This window comes from Megalobrama amblycephala, linkage group LG4 (assembly GCF_018812025.1).
Source record: "Megalobrama amblycephala isolate DHTTF-2021 linkage group LG4, ASM1881202v1, whole genome shotgun sequence".
Taxonomy (NCBI): Eukaryota; Metazoa; Chordata; class Actinopteri; order Cypriniformes; family Xenocyprididae; genus Megalobrama; species Megalobrama amblycephala.
The window spans coordinates 8,265,385-8,286,580 of record NC_063047.1 but is presented as its reverse complement, the minus strand read 5'-3'; the positions used below and the strand labels follow the sequence as shown (position 1 = coordinate 8,286,580).

General features: G+C 37.3%; 2 protein-coding genes across 2 annotated transcripts; both read right to left on the bottom strand.

Annotated features, from left to right (window-relative positions):
- Window positions 1-2,211: 2,211 nt before the first annotated feature.
- Window positions 2,212-14,887, bottom strand: araf (A-Raf proto-oncogene, serine/threonine kinase). Its single transcript, XM_048187216.1, has 16 exons — window positions 14,671-14,887; window positions 12,095-12,308; window positions 11,913-12,016; window positions 11,723-11,825; window positions 9,346-9,500; window positions 9,162-9,260; window positions 8,923-9,067; window positions 8,445-8,469; window positions 8,134-8,255; window positions 7,850-8,052; window positions 6,178-6,354; window positions 5,450-5,496; window positions 4,478-4,596; window positions 4,213-4,344; window positions 3,263-3,397; window positions 2,212-3,147 (listed from the first exon to the last, which is right to left on the bottom strand). Exons 2-16 carry the CDS (start codon window positions 12,200-12,202, stop codon window positions 3,013-3,015), a joined length of 1,809 nt encoding a protein of 602 aa, XP_048043173.1. The 5' UTR covers window positions 12,203-12,308; window positions 14,671-14,887; the 3' UTR covers window positions 2,212-3,012.
- A 156-nt stretch (window positions 14,888-15,043) lies between these two features.
- Window positions 15,044-19,867, bottom strand: imp4 (IMP U3 small nucleolar ribonucleoprotein 4). Its single transcript, XM_048187219.1, has 9 exons — window positions 19,716-19,867; window positions 18,491-18,599; window positions 18,316-18,399; window positions 18,125-18,234; window positions 17,816-17,948; window positions 17,494-17,648; window positions 15,657-15,751; window positions 15,486-15,559; window positions 15,044-15,387 (listed from the first exon to the last, which is right to left on the bottom strand). Exons 1-9 carry the CDS (start codon window positions 19,716-19,718, stop codon window positions 15,275-15,277), a joined length of 876 nt encoding a protein of 291 aa, XP_048043176.1. The 5' UTR covers window positions 19,719-19,867; the 3' UTR covers window positions 15,044-15,274.
- Between the last annotated feature and the right edge of the window lie 1,329 nt (window positions 19,868-21,196).

The window sequence follows — 21,196 nt, the reverse complement described above, 5'->3', positions numbered from 1 at the left end:
TAGAACAAAATCCTCTCCACAATATTTAAAACCCAAAAAACTAAAAAAGACTAAGATTTCCTTTACATGTTTTAAAATAATTTTGTTCTTTTTGAACCATCACACAAAAAATAGAAACAAATACAATTTAATATTTTTCTTAAAAAAAAAAAAAAAAAAAAAAAGGAACTGTACACGGCAGAATACACCATTTTTCGCAAACACCCCATAGACCTCTTCAACTATACACACATTATTGCAGTTCACCTAAAATATGCAAAACTATTTTCTTTAAACAAAAATTGATCTTTCTTTATATTTTCTGTTCTGAAAAATGGTGGCTTGTACGCTGATCTAAAGTTTCATGCTTTTGCATTCGTGCCCTTGTGCAAAAGCAGAAACTGGATCTCATACTGATTATCTTATTTTGGGCTTAATGGAAACTATAAAAGTGTGCTTTAAGCAAATGAGGTGCTTAAAAAGATAGGGGGGTGGGTGGGGGGATGGGAATGTATTTGTCACAAATGTATCTTCTAGAGGGACGTTAAGACCATTAAGGCAACGCTGCAAATATCCATAGTTGGTAGAAGTTATAGTTCTAATGATCTAAGACCAGTTATAGCTTCTCATAAAACAAGTAAGGCTGGAATTTGGTGGGAGGTTTCCAGGCTGTAGTTTTAAAGCCATATCATTCGTTTATAGCTTTAAATGTATTACAAATTTCAATAGAACTAGATGTGCATCCAAATCTATACAAATATAAACCGATAGTCTTTGTTTTCTCAACCGTTATGAATAGAGAAGAGCATATAGTGCCATCTACAAATGCTTGATAACTCAATTACCTCCTTTAGTACTGAACAATATTATTACCACTGGTTTCTTAGGAAAATTCTACACTTGGAGAGTACCTCATCATCATTCTACAAGAGGCCAGAAACACTTTACACACAACACACCCTGTTTTCTAGGTAATAACAGAGGAACTGATTTTTTTGTGTAAAAAAACAAAACGTTCTATATATATATATATATATATATATATATATATATATATATATATATATATATATATATATATATATATATATATATAGAGCCAGGTTTGTCTGAAACTACAACATATTCATTTCCAATAGTCATTGAGGGGATGTGAAACTATCTTTCATGAACAAAAGATACAGAATCGCCCAATAAATTTTCCATAGGCATCATATTTGGAATGAGTACAGCTCAATGGGGGACCCAGCCCCATTCGAATATTGCTAGATAAGAGGTGTCAGTTATGAAACAATAAGTTACATATATTAAGACTCCATTAAAAGGACAGATGGAAAATGTAGATCTCATAAGGCCCCATCATTGTAGGTTTCAGTCAGTCCTATTGAAACCAACTGAATGGGAGGAAAATGAACTTTAATATTGCTATTAAAAAGCACAACCGTTTCTCAAAGTCATGCTTTTGAGTTTAGTGAATAAAATGAACCAATGAACTGAAAGAACACAGCATCCAGAAGAACTCCCTCACCCAATGCTGCTACAAATTCGATTCGCAAGAAATGCTAGAAATGTCCGCTCTTACCAGAGCCCTGTGGAAACGAAAGAGCATCTTAAGTTTGATCATCTCACTCAACGCTGAAACTGGTCAGAATCAGAGTCGATTAACCAGAGGTCAGCAGCGGGCCTTAAGTTAGCAGCCTAATTTAAGAAATGTATTTTTCGTTTCAAAAACTGCTCAAGGACATCAACCATAACTCCATCTTAAAGCTGCTGTGACTGCAACAAGTGAAAAAGTATGTTCACACAGGTTTCCCAGAAACTCAGAGAAAGTGACTGTGCAAACATCCAACAGCACAGGAAACGGAGGCATTCGGTTAACAACGCCACGTGTGAACAATGCATCAGTTCACGAGTCAGACTGGGATGAAGTGTCAGTACTACTTTACCAGTCCTGGTTATGGTCATCATGTGCCATTTTAGTTTAGTTTGTGAACGATTACTCAGTTTTAAGAAGAAATATTTTAAAACAAACAATCATTCATTTATAAACCCAGAAAGCAAATGTACTCATTTTCAAAGGAACATAAGAATATAAATCATCAATTTTTCCTTCCCTGTTACTTCAGGAAGTGCACTGCTTTGAGAATACCAACAGAATTTGTTCCTTTTTCATAAAAATGTCATTATGCTACACAATTTAAAGCTGACCAACATAGAAAAGAAGCCCAACGGTAAAGCCAAATAAAAGGATTTTGTTTTTAAATATCACAAATGCACAGCACAATTATTAAGATCACATGTACATCCAACCTAATCTGACACCAGATTTCCCATCTGAAAAATAACGGAATTAAAAGACGGCAGAAAAATTATAATGGGTTTATGACCATGAACTCACATGATTGTAATTGTGAACTAAAACCAAGTGCCTGCAAACCAATGTGTGAGCAGAGATTTTCTGTGACTAATGTAGATGAATGGAACCATCACAGTGTGCTATCTCTGGACAATGAAGTTCAAGCAAAGAGAACAGGCAGAGAGAGAGAGAGGAAAAAAAGAAACAATCTCCATGCTGGTTTGCTTGTTCTGTGGGAATAAAAAGTACTCAAAGTAAAAAAAAGGTAATGTGTAAGCCACCAGAACACATTTTAAAATATACCTCAAAAAAGGAGGTTATATTAAGATTGTGCCGATACATTGCCGATATGATGCTTGGATTTCAAAATCCAATAAGTGTAGTAAGAGAGCATGTTTATTTCATGCTTCAGTTTTAGAAAGCAGCTGGTCCAGAAAGAGTGTGACATTCTCTACAGGCAGCTTTACAGACGAGCAGCCGGAACCAAAAAACACAAAAGACAAGAACTGTAGCATGAATAAGTTGATAAACTTGATGCGTGTTTGACTATATGTAGGACCAATGAAATAATTAGGGTGCTTTCAGGAATGTGTGGAATAATGAGAGGAACTCAGGATTCCATGCTGGGAACGATGCTGCACGGCATACGGGGGAAGAGCGAATCATCTCCGAGAGTCTCACAGGAAGCGCGTGGTGTGAAGGAGAAGCGGGTTCAGGTCCTCGGCGTGTACAGCACGGTGTAGAGACGGCTCAGAGGCACTCCGCTCGATTTTTGGCAACAGATCCTGGACCTGCTCGATCCCTACCAAGATCTGAGGAACAGCAGGGATGAAACATGAGAGGCTGTTGCTTTATCTGACAAAACAGTGCTGGAAATATTACATCCACAGTGTGATGGGAAAAAAAAGAGTTTTGGTTTATTTTCACCTGTGGGAAAAGAGGCCGCTCGTCCCGTTTGAATTTCAGACAGTCGATGATGAGCCTCTTCATTGATTTAGGGCAGTTACTGTATAATTTACTGAGGTCTGGAGACAAGTACCCACGACCCACCATGAAAATAATCTACAGGAAGAGGACAACTGAAAATCAAACACTGCATTTCAAAGTTTAAAAGCAAACTTCTCCTTCTGTGTTCCACAGAAGAAAGTCAGACATATGAGTGAGTAAATGATGACAGAATTGTCATTTTGGGTTGAATAATTGTCAGTAGCTATGTTTCCATCCACCTACTTTTAGGCGAATTTTGGGATATTACATAAAAAAAAGAAAGAAAAAAAACTGAATGGAAATGACAAGATGCACATAAATTCTAAAAAAAAAATGTGTGGCTCAATTGAGGCAGATCATTTTTTTTTCCACCAACAAGAAAACATGCATGAACTAAAACTAAAACATTTATCAAATACATCCCATTTATGTAGAATAATTCCCAATAAATTTTTTGCGCAACAGTGGATGTGATTGGATAACTGGACTAACCAGCGAATCAATTTCATTGCACAACACTCAAATGTTAGTTTGATCATTCTGAATTGCCCGAGTCAAAGTTCGTCATCAAAATGGTTGAGTATAACTACCACCCAGAACTGACTCACACGATAGCGCAAGCAGCTTCCTTTTTTTTTCTTTTTTCACAGATATTTTGTGCTGATTTCCCACAAAGTGATTATTTTGTTCTCTTGAACGCATGGGATGGAAACGGTGCTTTATTTCACAACTTTGGATGGAAACATAGCTATTTTCAGTCTGAACGGAAGGTTTCTGGGCTGTAAATTCAACCTAAAAAGAACAATCTATTAACCTCCAATTCTTAAACTATACACAAATTCCTGCTACATAACTGCAAGATGGCAAAGTGATAGCGCCATATGTCTGACCTGATCGCGGTTGTTGATATTTGAATAAGGCAAAGTCCCAGACATCAGTTCATAGAGCACCACTCCATATCCATATACATCTGACTGGAAGGTGTATGGGTTAGTGTCTTGCATTCTGATCACCTCAGGGGCCTGTAAAACAACAGTTTAACAACAAGCTGTAAAATTTAATTCACAACAACAAATATAGGATTAAACTACTTCAGATAAACTGTAAGCAAGCAGGTATTAGATTCATTTATGATTCTGGGTGACAATTTCTTACCATCCACAGGATGGAGCCACTGGGTTGTTCGACCTGCTGAGAGCCACTCCAGCGAGACTTTACCGTGGCCAGCCCAAAGTCACCGATCTTTACCGTCCAGCCTTCGTGCAGGAAGATATCTGACACATGAGCTCAGGTGTATCATGCAGAACACAGAATGAGTTTAAATACAACACATAGTTATAAGGGCAACGTCACTAGGGAGAATGCATCAGCATTATTATTCCAATAAATCATCAACCTCAGCCTGCATAGAGTTGTTTTGAGAAATATGGAAGTGTTTCTGGCTAACGTTGCATCATCAAGTACCCACAAGGCCTATATTAATTTGAGCAGAAATGTATATTAAAACATCCATTAGTAGATATAGGGATATAAAGTAAAACAGTGGAGAGAAAACCAACATCTTATGCCTAAAATAATTTTGGTAAATGAGACAGCTTATTTACAAGTATTTCATCATGACTGACAACGGCTTGACAATCCAAGTGTGGGTATCTGCAGGATGGAGCAATGGGCACGACAAAAGGTTGGGGCATGGAGAAAAGTCTTTTTCATTCGGCACACTCATTACTCCGAGCTGCAGCTACCCAGTCTCGTGTCTGGGGTCTCTGTGGAACAAAAGTGGGCTTTTCTGAATTTGTGGGTGTTTTCAAACTGGTGAGTGTTCATAAATCACGCAATGAAAATGATCCCCTTTACCCGACCCCACCCCTAAACACTGTGACGTAGGCAAATCAGGTAACACAGTCAAAAACGCCCCTCTGCTTATGGCCTCGCCCACCTATCTGGTAACTCTTACTGTCCTGCAGAGACCTATACTTGCCTGTCTCTGGCAATCTACTAGGACATGACAAGATGCAACAATGATGCCATCTACTGGCAGAAAATAGGTTGAATCTGATCCATCCTGCAACAGATCTCTCTCACAATACAGGCAAGAACACTGCTAATACATTATAGAAAGGATACTATTAGATTTCAAGTCCCGATGAATGATATTCTTGGCGTGAAGATAACTGTCAAGGAAAGAGAAAAGTACCAAATTATTTACAAAATTAAGATTTAAATTAAATTAAGAATTAAGTTTCCACATTCCATCCATCCTCTTATGCTAACCAAGGCTGCATTTATTTGATCAAAAATACAGTGCAAACAGTAATATTGTGAAATATTATTAAAATTTAAAATAACTGTCTATTTCAATATCTTTTTCATATTGCCTAGTTTATTCCATTTTAATATTACTGTGATGGCAAAGCTGAATTTTCAGGATCATTACTCCAGTTCTCAGTGTCACATGATCCTTCAGTAATCATTCTAATATGCTTATTTGGTGCTCAAGAAACATTTCTTTTTATTAATGTTGAAAACGGTTGTGCTGCTTTATATTTTTGTGGAATCAGGATTATTTGGTTGAAAGGAACAAGATTTCTATTTAAAATAAATGCTGTCACATTATATGTGTCTTTCTTTACTGTCACTTTTGATCTATTTAATGCATCCTTGCTGAATAAAAGTATTTGTCTTACGTAAAAAAAAAAAAAAATTAATGTACACAGTAGTGTACATTAACATTTTATAGAGTCTTGTTATATAAACAAACACCATATAATTGGAACAGCAAATACGTTACATGTAGGATAGGTGCTATCCTGTCAATATGGAAGAAAAAAAACAACAACAACTGAAATTCTTACTCCATGCCCTGTGCAGTCTGGCGAGCAACATCAATACGGCGCATGGTGTCAAACTTGGTCTCAGTAACATGCAGGTGGCGGTACAGGCTGCTGCCTTCACACCACTGCGTGATAATGGCAAAATTTGGCTTCGTCATGAAGCCCATGAACAGCAGAATGTTGACGTGGCGTGTTTTTCTGAGGAGCAACAGAGTCAAATTAGTCATACTGAACAGAAAGAAGACATATGATTATTTGAACTGAAAATACATTTGTTAAAGGGATAGTTCACCCAAAAATGAAAATTTGATGTTTATCTGCTTACCCCCAGGGCAACCAGGATGTAGGTGACTTTGTTTATTCAGCAGAACACAAATGATGATTTTTAACTACAACCGTTGCCGTCTGTCAGTCTTATAATGCGAGTCAATGGTCACACAGTTTATAAGAGTCAATAAACATGCACAGACAAATCCAAATTAAAACCTGCGGCTCGTGACGGCACATTGATGTCCTAAGACATGAAACGATCGGTTTGTGCGAGAAACCGAACAGTATTTATATCATTTTTTACCTCTAAAACACCACTATGTCCAACTGCGTTCAGCATTCGCTTGGTGAGGTCTGAACGCTCTCTGACAACGGCAGTGATGTCTAGCACTCATTGAAGTAAGCGCGAGACATCACTGTCGTTGTCAGAGCGCGATCAGACCTCACTAAACGAATGCTGAACGCAGTTGGACATAGTGGTGTTTTAGAGGTAAAAAATTATATAAATACTGTTCGGTTTCTCGTAGGGCTGGGCGATAGTATCGAAGATGAATCGACTTTGATAATGAACCCGATTTTGCGTGGCTTGTCCGTGAACTACGGCTCTGTCTATTAAATGCCGCTCCATTTGAAAGCAGGTGATGGCGATTTAGCGGTAATCAGGGAACCGGCTTTACTGACGAAATGCGCGTGAGAATCGCATGCGATATATCGCCCAGCCCTAGTTTCTCGCACAAACCGATCGTTTCATGTCTTAGGACATCAATGTGCCGTCACGAGCCACAGGTTTTAATTTGGATTCGTCTGTGCATGTTTATTGACTCTTATAGATTGTGTGACCATTGACTCGCATTATAAGACTGACAGACGGCAACGGTTGGAGTTAAAAATCATCATGTGTGTTCTACTGAAGAAACAAAGTCACCTACATCTTGGATGCCCTGGGGGTAAGCAAATAAACATCAAATTTTCATTTTTGGGTGAAATATCCCTTTAATGAAGCAGAAACTGACAGTACAGTAGCATCACTGATGATTATTTTAAAGGGATAGTTCACCCAAAAATGAAAATTCTATCATAATTTACTCACCCTCATGTTGTTCCAAACCTGTATAAATTTCGTTGTTCCGTTGGAAGGAAGGAAGATTATTTTGATGAATGTTTGTAACTAGGCCACTTTGAGGCACCACTGACTTCCATAGTAGGAAAAAAACTACTACGGAAGTCAATGGTGCCCCAAAACTGTTCAGTTTAACACATTCTTCAAAATATCTTCCTTTGTGTTCAACAGAACAAAGAACAGGTTTGGAACAACATGAGGGTGAGTAAATGATGATAGAATTTTCATTTTTGGGTGAACTATCCCTTTAAAGTTCATTGACAGGCTTTGATGCCTTCATATATGATCATACAGATGACTCACCGTAAAACCTGCATCTCATTTTTAAAGGCCTGGAGCTGCTCCGGTGTGGGCTCTGTCACTTTAAGAATCTTGATAGCCACATCTCCATGCCACTTTCCTTTATAAACGGTCCCAAAAGAACCTGCTCCAATCCTTTTTAACATGGACACCTCCCGCGAGTGCACCTCCCAGTAGTAACTGGAGTCTCTGTAACCTCCCCGGTGCTAAAAACCACCAACAAAACAGAAACACTGACTGTAATGAATCCAAATCATTTGGGCTTCCCATCAAATAAACACACTCACCACTTTCTTTTTATCATCAGATGAGGATTGCTTTCGCTCCTTGGGCTCGGAAGGGGATTTGTGGGGTTTTCTTCCTGGTGACCCTAGGTGGGGTGGGCTAGTGGAAGGCTTGGGAGAAGAATCTTGACACCAGAATACGAGGGCCATTTCACACAAAGAGGTGTAGTTAGATGTGTCATTCAAATCAGAGACAAGAAACAAAAATGTATGGAGTGTAATGTGAGTGTGTGAAAAAAAGAAATGTGCTCATGTGAGTGATGGTCAAAGTGAAAAAAAAAACGAAAGAAAAAAAAAAAAAAAAAACTACTCACCCATTGGGAAGATTTTGAATGGCTCCTGAATGAGAGTGGGGGAAAAAATGAATAAATACATGCAATGGAGGAGAGATGATCAAGGAGGCATGCAGGACCTCCATAGTCATATTTTCTGAAGTAACATTTCTTAACATTTGCTATCTAGCCACTAATACTAATATAAGCTAATACTAATACAGGGGCAGTTCATCCAAAATGCATTCACTCACTCTGTTGTAATTTCAAGGCTGCATGACTAATCTTTCTTCTGTAAAACACACAAGAAGTGTAGCAGAATGTCGACACTGCTCTTCCCCATACAAACTATTTTAATGGTGTTTTTTTGTCATTGATGTCCATTTTGGGTTCGACAGAAGAAAGATATTTTTAGAGTGGCGAGGGTGTCATTTGTGGGTGAACTGTTCCTTTAGAAAAAAATGAGGCAATGTAAGGAGATGTATGTGGACTTAATGAGCCAGTCAGTCTGGTCTCTAACCTCCAAGAGGCCAGCAGCACCAGGCTCCAGCGTGCTGACCATGTGGACGTTGGGGGTTGAGGTGGAGCGATGCCTCTGAAGAGACTGACCATCCTCTCCTCGAATGATCAAACGGTAGTTTGACCCAGAAGACAGCAGGTCCTCTCTAAAAAGGGTAAATCGTAATGAAGATGTGTCAGTGGTACATTTCCATTGGGGATGAAGGGATACATGTATTTATAGAAGAAGTGAAAAGGTACCCATGAGAATCTGAGGTTAAAGGCATGTCGCTCTGTGATATGGAATTGGTGGCCGGATATATCAATATCGAAGGGCAGTCTTCTGTATTAGGAAGACACCTGACAGCAACAGAACACCATATGTCATACAAAAATGACGACAAGCAGCCATAAATAATGCAAGAAAATTTAACGTGGAACATACCGTTTTGTCATGGTGTCCATGTCCACACATACTGTGGGGACTTTACTGCTGCAGTGCTGGTGAAATTTATACCCACATGTCTGACACCTGAAGCCGTTGAACAAGAACTTGTGGCAGAAGTCACAGTATGCTAACTTAAAGAATGTTTTCCGTACCTGTGAAAACAAGATTTACAGGTGATGGCAGACTGGCTGACTGACAGTTTAAAGGGGACATATTATGCTCCTTTTTACAAACAGCAATATAAGTATCAGGTGTCCCCAGAATGTGTCTGTGAAGTTTCAAAACATGCCTTAAAAACATCAGCCAATCGTTTACGCGATCATCGCGTAAACGATTGGCCCTCTTTCTTGTCAATCACTGCCGTGACGTTCCTTGTGAGAGACATGCGCGGCTGCGCTCTCCAGTAACTTTCCACACTCCACAGGCACTGCATGCAATGTTTTTGTCAGGAGACAGGAGTAACAACTGCAGATTATGAGTTACCTGCGGTGAGTCCGACATAATGAATCCAAAAAACACAGTCGACACAGCGAATGCCGGTGGTAAACACTCGTATTCAAATACTCGTGCACGAGTTTTGGGTGGCGTTCCTTTGAAGTGAGCTGTGAAGGAGGGGGGCTGTTCTTACGCATGCGCTCATTTCAAAAACTCAGTAACAGTCTTTGGATTCTCAGTCGACGAAAAAATCCTCTCTATCATCTTTAAATGCAAATGAGTTGCTGCTTCCCACCCCGCTTTCCAGAAGAGGGCGGAGCCTTTACAGCTCGTACCTTAATCCGGATACTCTGCCAAAAACTAAAACATCTGTTTGGTTTTGATTATAATCTCTATTGCGGTCACGCTCACTTGACATTGCAGTTCTTCATTATCATGAAAGTTTATTATCTGCATGTGTTTTAAAGCCATATCAGTCTAAATTTCTGATATATGGTTTTCTGAGCACGCACACAGAAAGCTGGATGCCAGACGGCGCGTCCTGTGAGTATTAAAGTTCTCTTTCACATATTATTGCATTTAAACTGTCAAATATACTCAAGGTTATGACACAGTTGTTTATGTCTGTGAATGTAAAGAAAGTAAAGAAATCACATGTGTTTATTAGATCTGTGTATTAAAGTGAAAGCAGTGTAATTTACAGTACCTACTGCTACATGTTGTTAATATGAATCAAACAACAAAAGAAATACAGAAAATCACTCACTGCTCTTGAGTGAATTAACTTTAGTAGCTTTTACAAGAATACATTTCTTACTTGAATGCTGCTGTTAAATGCTCTGGTGAGTAGATAAAACATGGCAGACTCTGTACAGCTCAATGAGGGCGGGGTCTATGCTAATAGGGTAGAGTCCATCAGCAGTTGTGGGCGGTGCCTAGGCATTTTGCCGACATCATACAAGGTAGAGTCTGCAAAGGCTTGTTCTGAGACACGGCTTATGATTTATGGGGATTAAACAAAAAAGAGGAGTGGATGGATTTTTACCATTATAGGGTGGTTGTGTACACACACTGCCGACACACATTTATGTTCAAATCATGTAAAAGTGAATTTTCAATAAAAGGTCCCCTTTAATGTTCATTTATACACTACCATTCAGAAGTTTTGGGTCAGTACTGATTTTTTTTTTTTAATTAATACTTTTATTCAGGTAGGATTTATTAAATTGATCAGAAGTGACATTTACATTGATTGAGCACCAAATCAGCATATCAGAATGAGTTCTGAAGGATCATGTGACACTGAAGACTGGAGTAATGGCTGCTGAAAATTCAGCTTTGCCAACAGAGAAATAAATTACATTTTAAAATATACATAACAATATTACTGTTTTCACAGTGTTTTTGATAAAATAAATGCAGCCTTAGTGAGCACAAGAGACTACTTTCAAAAATCCTACCGACCCCAAACTTTTAAACGAAAATTTACTGTTGTTCATTGTTAATTCGTGTTTGTTCATAATACATATAACGTGAAGCAAACATATTATGCTTTATCATAATCTAATGTTATTCTCAAATGTGAAATTAATTGTTAAAAGTAATTCTATTAGAATGTCAGAGCTGTGATGCAAAGTAAAATTTATAAATCAATAAATAAAAGTATGGCATAAAGTGTAAAGTGCTACCAATTTAATCAAAGCTTCAGCAGTTACAATTTAAAACAATTAAAGTTCCCAGAATTGCTGAACAGAACTCAGATCTGTAACCTGTATTTGCTCATCATAATCATACCACACACACTTACCACAGAGATTATTTTTGCAATCTCAAAAAAAAAAAAAAAAACAAACAAACAAAAAAAAAAAACCGCACACAAGGGCCTAAAAATGAGAACCTAGCCTTGCTGACTTTTAGTTTGTTACGCAAGTACACTTACGAAGTTGTGCATTGTAAGGGGAACATCATCCAGCACTTCTACCAGAAGCTCTTCCCCTACGAGGGGTGTGATGTCAGTGTCCCATTCTGTAAGTCTCTTCCGGCTGGCAAAAGAAGAACAAAGTAAGACAACAATTGAATATAAATGTCACCAATGAGACATTTTGTCATTTAAAAGGCAAGACACCTACCCTTCAAGAAGGCGAAAGACAGCACAGCAATCCTGGCTTAGGCCTCTGACTTTCAGGGCTTTATCTAGACTATCATAGACAGTTTGCCCAGGCCGAACATTTACCTGAACACATAATTGTCATTAATGAAGAACAATAAATGACATTTTAAACAGAACAGACTCCAGTGAATGAACCCTCACCACTGTCCGCTGCTTGTTGGGGAGGTAGACACGGATGGTGCCCCCACCTCGGGGCGTGTCATCCGGGCTGGTTTCCCCCGAGGAGGAACAGGAGGAGGTGTTGGACATGCTGTCTCCAAAGGGGCAGTGAGGGACTGGCAGCACTGACACTCAAGTCAGCCGCAAGAAAGATTTACACACCAGGGCAAAGCAGGAGGAAGCCCTCATCTGGAGCCTGGAAAGGACAACAGTGTGTGTTGCATTAAAAAATAAGTAAGTAAAAACTTCTCTCACACCTACGTTGACATAAAAACAAATCCATTAAACAGTTATAGATATATGAATGATAAGAGAATTACTGAAGGTCTTAGCACAGACAGCTAGAAAAATCCTTTCTGCTTTTTTTGTACAATTGCTTAAAAAAAAAAAAAAAAAGTATACTGAACACTGAAGCATATAGCATACAAAACACATTAATGGACAGCGAGGGTATGAGTTTGATTGTTGTTGAATATTTGAAATATTCAAATTACCTTTACACAAATCAGAATGTTTTAAATGCTACCATCTCTTAATATGCCTACTTTCACACTATATAGTAGGCCAATGACAGTAAGTGAGCCAAGTAGTATGTATGATTTCATAGTATTCATAAAACAGTAGATAAAAAGTACCAGGATGTAGTACTACTGGTAAGATTCTGAAGCACGCATCTAAGACCACAGGAGAGGATTTGGGAATGGTAGTTAATGGGATAGTTCACACAAAAATGAAAATTACCGCATGATTTATCCACCCTCAAGCCATGCTAGGTGTATATGTCTTTCTTCATTCAGACGAATAAGATCAGTGTTATATTAAATAATGTCCTCCTTGCTCTCCTAAGCTTTATAGCCATGTGGTTATCTTTTATGATGGATGGTTGCACTTTTTTTGGGCTTTAAAATCACATCCTCTATTTACTGCCATTATAAAGCTAGCCAGCACATTATTTAATATAACTCTGATTGCGTTCGTCTGAAAGAAGAAAGTCGTATACACGTAGGATGGCTTAAGGGTGAGTAAATCATGGGGAAATTTTCATTTTTGGGTGAACTAACCCTGTAAGTGACAACTGATGCCATAGGTCACATGACATTGACAACATGGCGGATTGTATAATGATGCATTTTGACTGTTTTAGAGTTAATTTCATGCACACAACGTAGATAAGACACAACAGGTAAACTTGTCAGCACATTTTAAAGTGTGCTTTATGCTAAAGCAGCAATATGTCAAATGTGTAGCTGCTCATGCCTTCATAAAAATTAAAAGTGCAAGCTGAATGTCATGGACATAATATCCAAACAAGAAGTATGCTTCTGAAACTACTTAAACAGGATAACCTGGTGAGAAGGCACTCTAAACTTGAATTTCCAATACAAAGTTAAGCACAAAAACTCTGCGTGCATATCCATTTGAAATTACATTGAATAAAGAAAAGGAAACTGTTAACTCTGAGCCATATGTCAGTGGAGCTTAAGTGCCTAAATGAATTCTTGGACTTGATTTAACGCTGGTCTTTGAAAAAACCAATCAGAAACAGATGTAGAAGGAAATGCCCCAAATAAAAGGAATACAATGTTATTCTAACTACTTTTAACATTTTGGTCTATAATTAAATTTAAGTCTTAAGGCTATCAAACTCTGAAATGAAGCCATTTAATCCAGACACGTAGGAACAAGTACTTCACTTTGAACGTTTATGATCATTTATGCAGTATACAGTTTTAACCACAAGTATTGTGTACAGTGGAAAAATACCACTGCAGTTATGCAAAACTTGACAAAATACTGTTTCTTGTGCTGTACAGTTATACTACAGCAAGCAGACGAGCATGTAATACATATATTTGGTTGTTTATTACATTTCCAACTGATTCCAATGAGGTTTATGCAAGCCATAAAGCAGATGGCACACACATAATTATACATTTTGTTCCACAACCTCGAGGATGCATATATAAATGCAGTGAATCCCTACCACTACCTAAACAATTATAGAGGCAAATTGACAGTCGAGTAAAACACCAACAGTTCATGCTACAGTCTGCAGTATAAAGGCCAGAGGTGACAGGGAATGATAAAGATGTTTTACACAAACATCTCCCATCCTGAAAGTGTAACCACAGAAATGTGCAGTGAAGATGAGCTGGCTGGGTTTACTTGAGAGTGATGTGCCTGATCATTTTCTCTGCTCTATTACTATAACAGGCCATGCACTCTTAGCTTGCTCAATTTACCAAGATATTCGCCAATAGTATGACACACGTATAAAAGCATTTTGGCCAAATATAGATCCTTAAGTCTTGTCAGGTGCCTTTTTAGTGCTGAAAGAGGGAATGCTGCTTTCATGAGGCGGAAAGGGATTAGACGACTAGCTGCTAGCTAGCTAGTGTTGCTAATGCTGTTTCAAAGTTTAAAAATCAGTTAATCTTAGTTTTTCAGCCACGGCGCTATGAATTACAGCGACATACACCTGCGAGTAACATTTCTGCAAACGATGCAGCCCGTTAGCGAGACTCCCTTTGCATTTTTGCTCCAGAGTAAATACTCACCTGAGACAGCCATCTTGAATTCTCTCAGTCTCAAGTCGGATCAGCAAAGAATTTCAGGGAAAGCGGAACAGCGAAATCTCGCGATGTGATTGGTCTAGAACTGTGAATCGCGGCGCTGATTGGTCTTCTATTGTGGTACTTTGTAGCAAGGGAATGAGAAAGGGGCGTGTGCTGCGGGTAACGAATGTAAAGTTTTTCCAAGCATTAAAGAAACCGACACAACTGTTATATACGTTCTCAGTATACAATTCAAAACGTTTTTGCTTGTTAAAACCAAACAAAAATGTTTCAAGCAAAAACTCATTTTAAAAATACTCGATACAAGCCACTTTATAGGGAATAATGAAGAGATTAAGGAACAATGAAAGCATGATACAAAGCCTACAAATGTTTTTAATGTCCAGGTAAATTCTGTACAAAAGATTTAATTTGAGGAAGTGTCAACAAGCAAACAATATTATCATACTGCAATTGCACAACGCAATTGCTCCATCCTTTAAATGTCACAATTATATGGGGGGGAAAAAGACCACTATGTAGGTGGAATAAAAATGAAAATGTCCATGCTGACAGAACAAGGCAGGCTTCTGAAGACTACATTTGGCTATTCCACACTCAAGAATTTCCTCTTTTTGGCAGTGCGCATGTAAGGGTGGTGCCGCCATTCAACATCTGCGGTATTCTCGTTCTCCAGTGTGCCGAGCTTGATCATGTACACTGAAAAGGAAGGATGAAATACAAGATATGCAACATAAGTGCCCATTCTGCATTAACATCAATTGATCTAAAACAATTAAATCTAAAGAGTTGCTTACATTTCATTTCAAATCTGGGCCCAACCTCTGACAACTCAACGTTCTTGTGGTCGGTTTTCTTGTAGGTGTGGTGTCTGCAATATACAAAGTAATTTCAAAGTCATTAAAACTAAACTTCTTAATCTACATTTGCTCAAAACTTTTACTACAGCAGTTAACACCACCACTCACCTGAAAGAGATGAAATCATCTGTATTTGCGAACGTGATAACACGTCTACTATCCTCTTTGGGTACAGGAAAAAGATACTTTAGGATGTTGGACACCTACAGAGAAAATGTTTTTTTGCTTAAATGCCAGTACTAAACAAAGTCATCATTCAGATCAGTCAGAGATTATAAAGCTTTCAGAAGCTTTTATGATGTTGCATTGAGAGTCAGTAAAGCATAGTCTCTTTCTCTCTATAAGTACAGATGACAAGATAATGATAATGTTTATTTATTTAAAACAGGAAACTGAGTATCAAATACTATGCACTACTGTTTAAAAGTTTGGGGTCGATAAGATTTTTAATGTTTTTGAAAGAAGTGTCTTATATTCACCTAGACTGAATGTATTTGATCACAAAGTAAAAACAGCAACACTGTAAAATATATAAATATTTTACCATATAGTCTAAAATAACTGTTTTCTATTTTAAAGGGGCCCTATTATGCTTTTTTATATTTTCAGCTTTAATTAGTGTAATGTTGCTATGAGCATGAAAAAGGTCTGCAAAGTTACAAAACACAAAGTCACTCCAAAGGAAGGATATCAATAAGGACTGTATCTGAACTCCCCGAAATGCCTCGATTGTAGTCTTGAGTTTTCTTTCTGTCAGGACCACTATCATCAAATATGATAGATAATGCATAGTTTGTATTGGCGGTATGGTTCTGTTCTGGGCAAGAACTCCCTGCGCATCCATGCAGCCTAGCATGGATAAGAGCAGGGAGAGCATCAATAAACCCCCTAGGGTAAACAGAACAGGACCAACATATGCAGATATCATTAAATGTCATAATTTAACATACACATATTTCGAGAATTAGTCTGATTCAGGGGGAATAATAAGGCCAATCCTGAATGAAGAGAGGAGGAGCTGGGGATGGAGGAGGGTAATTTGCTCCTGAGAATGCAATAGCTGCTGATAATGCTGAGGTATTTCCTACCTTCCTATAGGTAGACGTAAGTCACCTGGAATCAGCTGATGCAAGCTTGACTGACGTTACCTGCCAGAACTGACGCTAACACTAGATTTCAGGAATGTACACGTCATAATATTCTTCATTTGAATAATCCCCGGCCGAGACGTACACAAAATAGGGGGCAAGGCCTGTTTGAATTGTGTTAGTAGTAGTGTGTTAAAAACTCGCAGTTATGGTAATGTGCGTTTCATTTTTGAAACACGCTCGAAGTGGTTGACCAATCACGAAACACTGGTACAGCGCGTTACTGACAGACTGGGAAGAGGGGTGCTGCAACAATGTAAAATATGAGAAAAATAAGGTGTTTTTTAAACATTCAAGCATGAAACCCTATTTTAGTAGACCCAAAAAACAAAATCAAGACTTTGAAAAAAGGCATGATAGGTCCCCTTTAATATATTTTAAAATATATTTTATTAGTGTAATGGCAAAGCTGAATTTTTAGCATCATTACTCCCGACTTCAGAGTCACGTGATCCTCCAGAAATCATTTTAATATGCTGACTTGCTGCTCAAGAAACACTTCTTATTATAAATGCTGAAAAAAATATTAAGCACAAGCTGCTTAATATTTTTGTGGAAACCCTGATACTATTTTTTAGAATAGACAGTTCAAAAGAACAGCACTTAATTGAAATAGAAATCTTTTATAACACTATAAATGTCTTTACTGTCATTTTTGATACTTTTTTATTGCATCTTTGCTGAATAAAAGTATTATTTTTGTTTAAAAACACTGACCCCAAACATCTGAATGATAGTGTAGGTGAGAAACCGACTTTATTATTGTTTCTAAGGACATTATTTCCTTTATAACTCACCCTTCGGCCAAGACGCGACGTGAAGTTGTGAAAGATGAGGTGAGGGTAGGCCTCGGACATGGTGCCAATGTCTGGAACATCATGTCTCATTACCACATTATACAACGTGAAGTAAGCTGTCGGCCCAAAAGGAAGGTGACATACCACCAAACCATCTAAAGAAGAAAGAGACAAAGATAATAGATGGAAAGTACCTAGAGTGAAAACTGATATGAAAGTAGAGAGACTGGCATTCACAATACACCAAATGTTGACATACTTTGCACACACACTCAAATATGCATATCCAAAATGGACACACATGAAAACTAAAAGTCCATACCTGGCTGGCCTCTGGTCTCGTGGACTATGACAAGGTCACTGACACTATTAGCTTTGCATGCATGTACTAATGTTTTAACTTCATGGTTTCCTCTGTTCATACGCTGGGCCCCTGGAAACATCAGCTTCATTTCCTGCACAAAAAAAATGCCACCTAAATAAACCACAACCACTGATAGACGACATTTCCCTTACACCACTATGGTAACATGAACATACAAAAGATCACATTAGAGTAGACAAAAAGTTAAACATCTGCATGGCTACAAGCATTCATTATGTCAAATGTGAATAATAAGACTGAACAAACTTTGGCAAACATCTTGAGTCTGGAGCTGGGGTCTCTGGATGTTGTGACCATAACTTTGGGGTCTTCCACTCCTGCCCATTTGTACTCATCATCCATATGAGAGCTAACACCTAAATAATATCAAAAATTATGTTTATATATGGCAGCAGACAAAACAGGATACTGATATGTGACAGAAAAAAAAGAGTCACCTTCTCCACCCTCATCATCAAACTCCAACAGTTTCTGTAATTCTAACGCCTCTTTCCGAACCTCAGTGGGTAAAAGACGATTTTCTGCAAGATAAGAACCGCATAATATATGACAACCTTATAATATATCAGATAAGGTAACTGATTTGAGTTGGTTTTCTTGCTGGAATCTCACCATCTAAAGCAGATTTGAGCTTCTGTTTTTTCTCTTCAATAGAGCGCAGTCTGTCCTCCTGGGCTTTCCTGTACAGGTATTCTTTTCTCAGTCTCACCTCTCGCCGCAGCTGCATCACAAAATACAGTTCAGAATCAATATGAATTGTAGAAAATACACTGTTCAAAAGTTTGGGGTCAGTAAGAGATTTTATGTTTTTAAAAGAAGTCTCATATGTTCACCAAACTGCATTTGATCAAAAATATAGTAGTGAATCAAAACCTTTCAAAGTTGTCCTAAAACCTTCTTCTTAGGATAACTTAGTTTTTAGGACAACTTTGATGAACTTTTTTGATCCACTTCAAATGTTGACTTCTGTATAATAAAATAGCAAGATTATGAAATATTATTACATTTTTCTATTTTAAAATATTTTAAAATGTAATTTATTCATATGTTGTCAAAGCTGCGTTTTTCAGCATCATTACTCCAGTCTTCAGTGTCACATGATCCTTCAGAAATCATTCTAATATGCTGATTTGGTGCTCAAGAAACATCATTATCAGTGTTGAAAACAGTTTAATATTTTGTGGAAACACACAATTTTACAGGATTCTTTGATTAATTGAAAGTACAAAAGATCAACATTTATTTAAAATCTTTTCTAAGATTATAAATGTATTTACAGTCTTTTCTTTTTTTAATTTAATGCACCCTTGTTGAAAATAAATACTAATTTCCTTTAAAAAAAAATCTTAGTGACCCCAAATTTGACTTGCACAAGATAAATAACTGTAAGCGATATAATTACTAAGACATGGCAAGTGTTAACCCACATTCCCATGGACAACCAGCCTGAGAGTCAAAATCAAAGACAGTATTTTAAGTATTTTAATATTTTAAGACACCCACTAGTCGTCAAAACTTTAAAGACCACGCCATGTTCAGAGCATATTCAATTCACAAAACATTTGGAGAAACTGCTTAAAATATTAGCGTACAGTTCTGCAAATGATTTTTCTATTTTCAGACTGTGTGAAAAGAAAAATCACACTGTTAATGTGTGTTCGCTTATCCATCCATCACACTTCATTATGGAGCTAGATCACACTACAACACAAACAGGCAAGCGATGACTAGTTCGATAAATTCCTGTTCTGTGTAGCGCATTAAAAGATCTACAGGCAAACGACAAATACGACTAACAACTTTAAGAATATTATATGTATAAACATGTTGTACTTACCATTTTGAACAACTACACGTGACAATTCAGCCTTACGGTCTACTATCACGACTTCCTGTTGGACAATCCGCTCATCCAATCATTAACAACGAACAAGAGTGACATTGTCTTTCAAAATAAAAGTTCACAACTGTTGGTGAAATGAGGCACAACACGGGGTCTGTAATAAAAGGAAAAATTGGTCATAAAATATTATTTTTAAATCACTAATATTACAGAACATACAATACTGTTCAAATGTTTATGGGCAATAAGATTAAAGCAATAATAATACTTTTATTCAGCAACAATAATAATACTTTTATTCAGCAAGGATTCATTAAATTGATCAAAAGTGACAAATAATTAATAACGATTTCTATTTCAAATAAATGCTGTTCTTTTGAACTTTGTATTCATAAAACAATCCTGAGAGAGATAAAAATCACTGTTTTCACATTTTCAACAGTAAAAAATGCTTCTTGAGCACCAAAGCAGTGTAACAAATATAAACAAAAATATCTGTTTTGGTTTAGTTTCATTGTTTTTTGGTTCTGTTTTCCTGTTGAAAAGACTGAGTTATGTGTATCTATTCATACATCTTTATTCTTTATTTTTTATTTTACTATGTGAGTACTGTTGTTGTCTCTGTACTGGAAGCTTCTTCTGTCACCAAAACAAATGCCTTGTATGTGCAAACATACTTTGCAATAAAGCTCTTTCCTGAATCTGATTCTGATTAGCACAGAAACAACAAAGGAAACAAGCTGCCATGAGATGCATAGAGAGAAAGACAACTGCATCCAGAGTCGAACTCCTATGCACCAGATCTCATTACAGACTGAGAGACCCAACACACTGGATGAAGAGAAACATTAAAGGGGCAAACATGCTCAACTGACTGATGATATCAGTCGTGTGTGTGCAGGTACTGCATATACAAACACTACAGAGAACATCACAACTTACAAATTGGTCATTCACTGGTTTTATAGCAGTTCTTTATTTAGTTAGCCTAACAGGATTTTCTTTCAATAGGCACCAGTCCATCTCTATATGAAATAGAAGTTAAGTGTTTAATTGACTCAGAATCAATTAAAACTGGGACTGGACTTTGCATAGCTAGGGGACTTTGCATTTAAAAACTATGAGCAATGCTGTGCAATGAACAGAGTTTAGAGTATAGACTCTGTCTCAGGGAAGAAATGTATGTTACAGAGTTCTCTTAAACAGAAAGAGATCTTGGTTAATATATGTATATATTTTTTTTAAATATGGAATAACACATTTATTAAGTAAAAATTTAAAATTATAGAGACAAACAAATGAATCAAGTAAATAATAGGTTATAATAAAATCCAGAGTATTGTATCTAACAGATGAAGTTTGTGAAGATCAGAGTAGAGAAAGAAGGACAAAAGAAGTAAGATATTTACAGAATGAAGCAGGAGAAGCAGAAGTGAATATCAAAATATATTAGATATAGATAGATGAAAATAGAT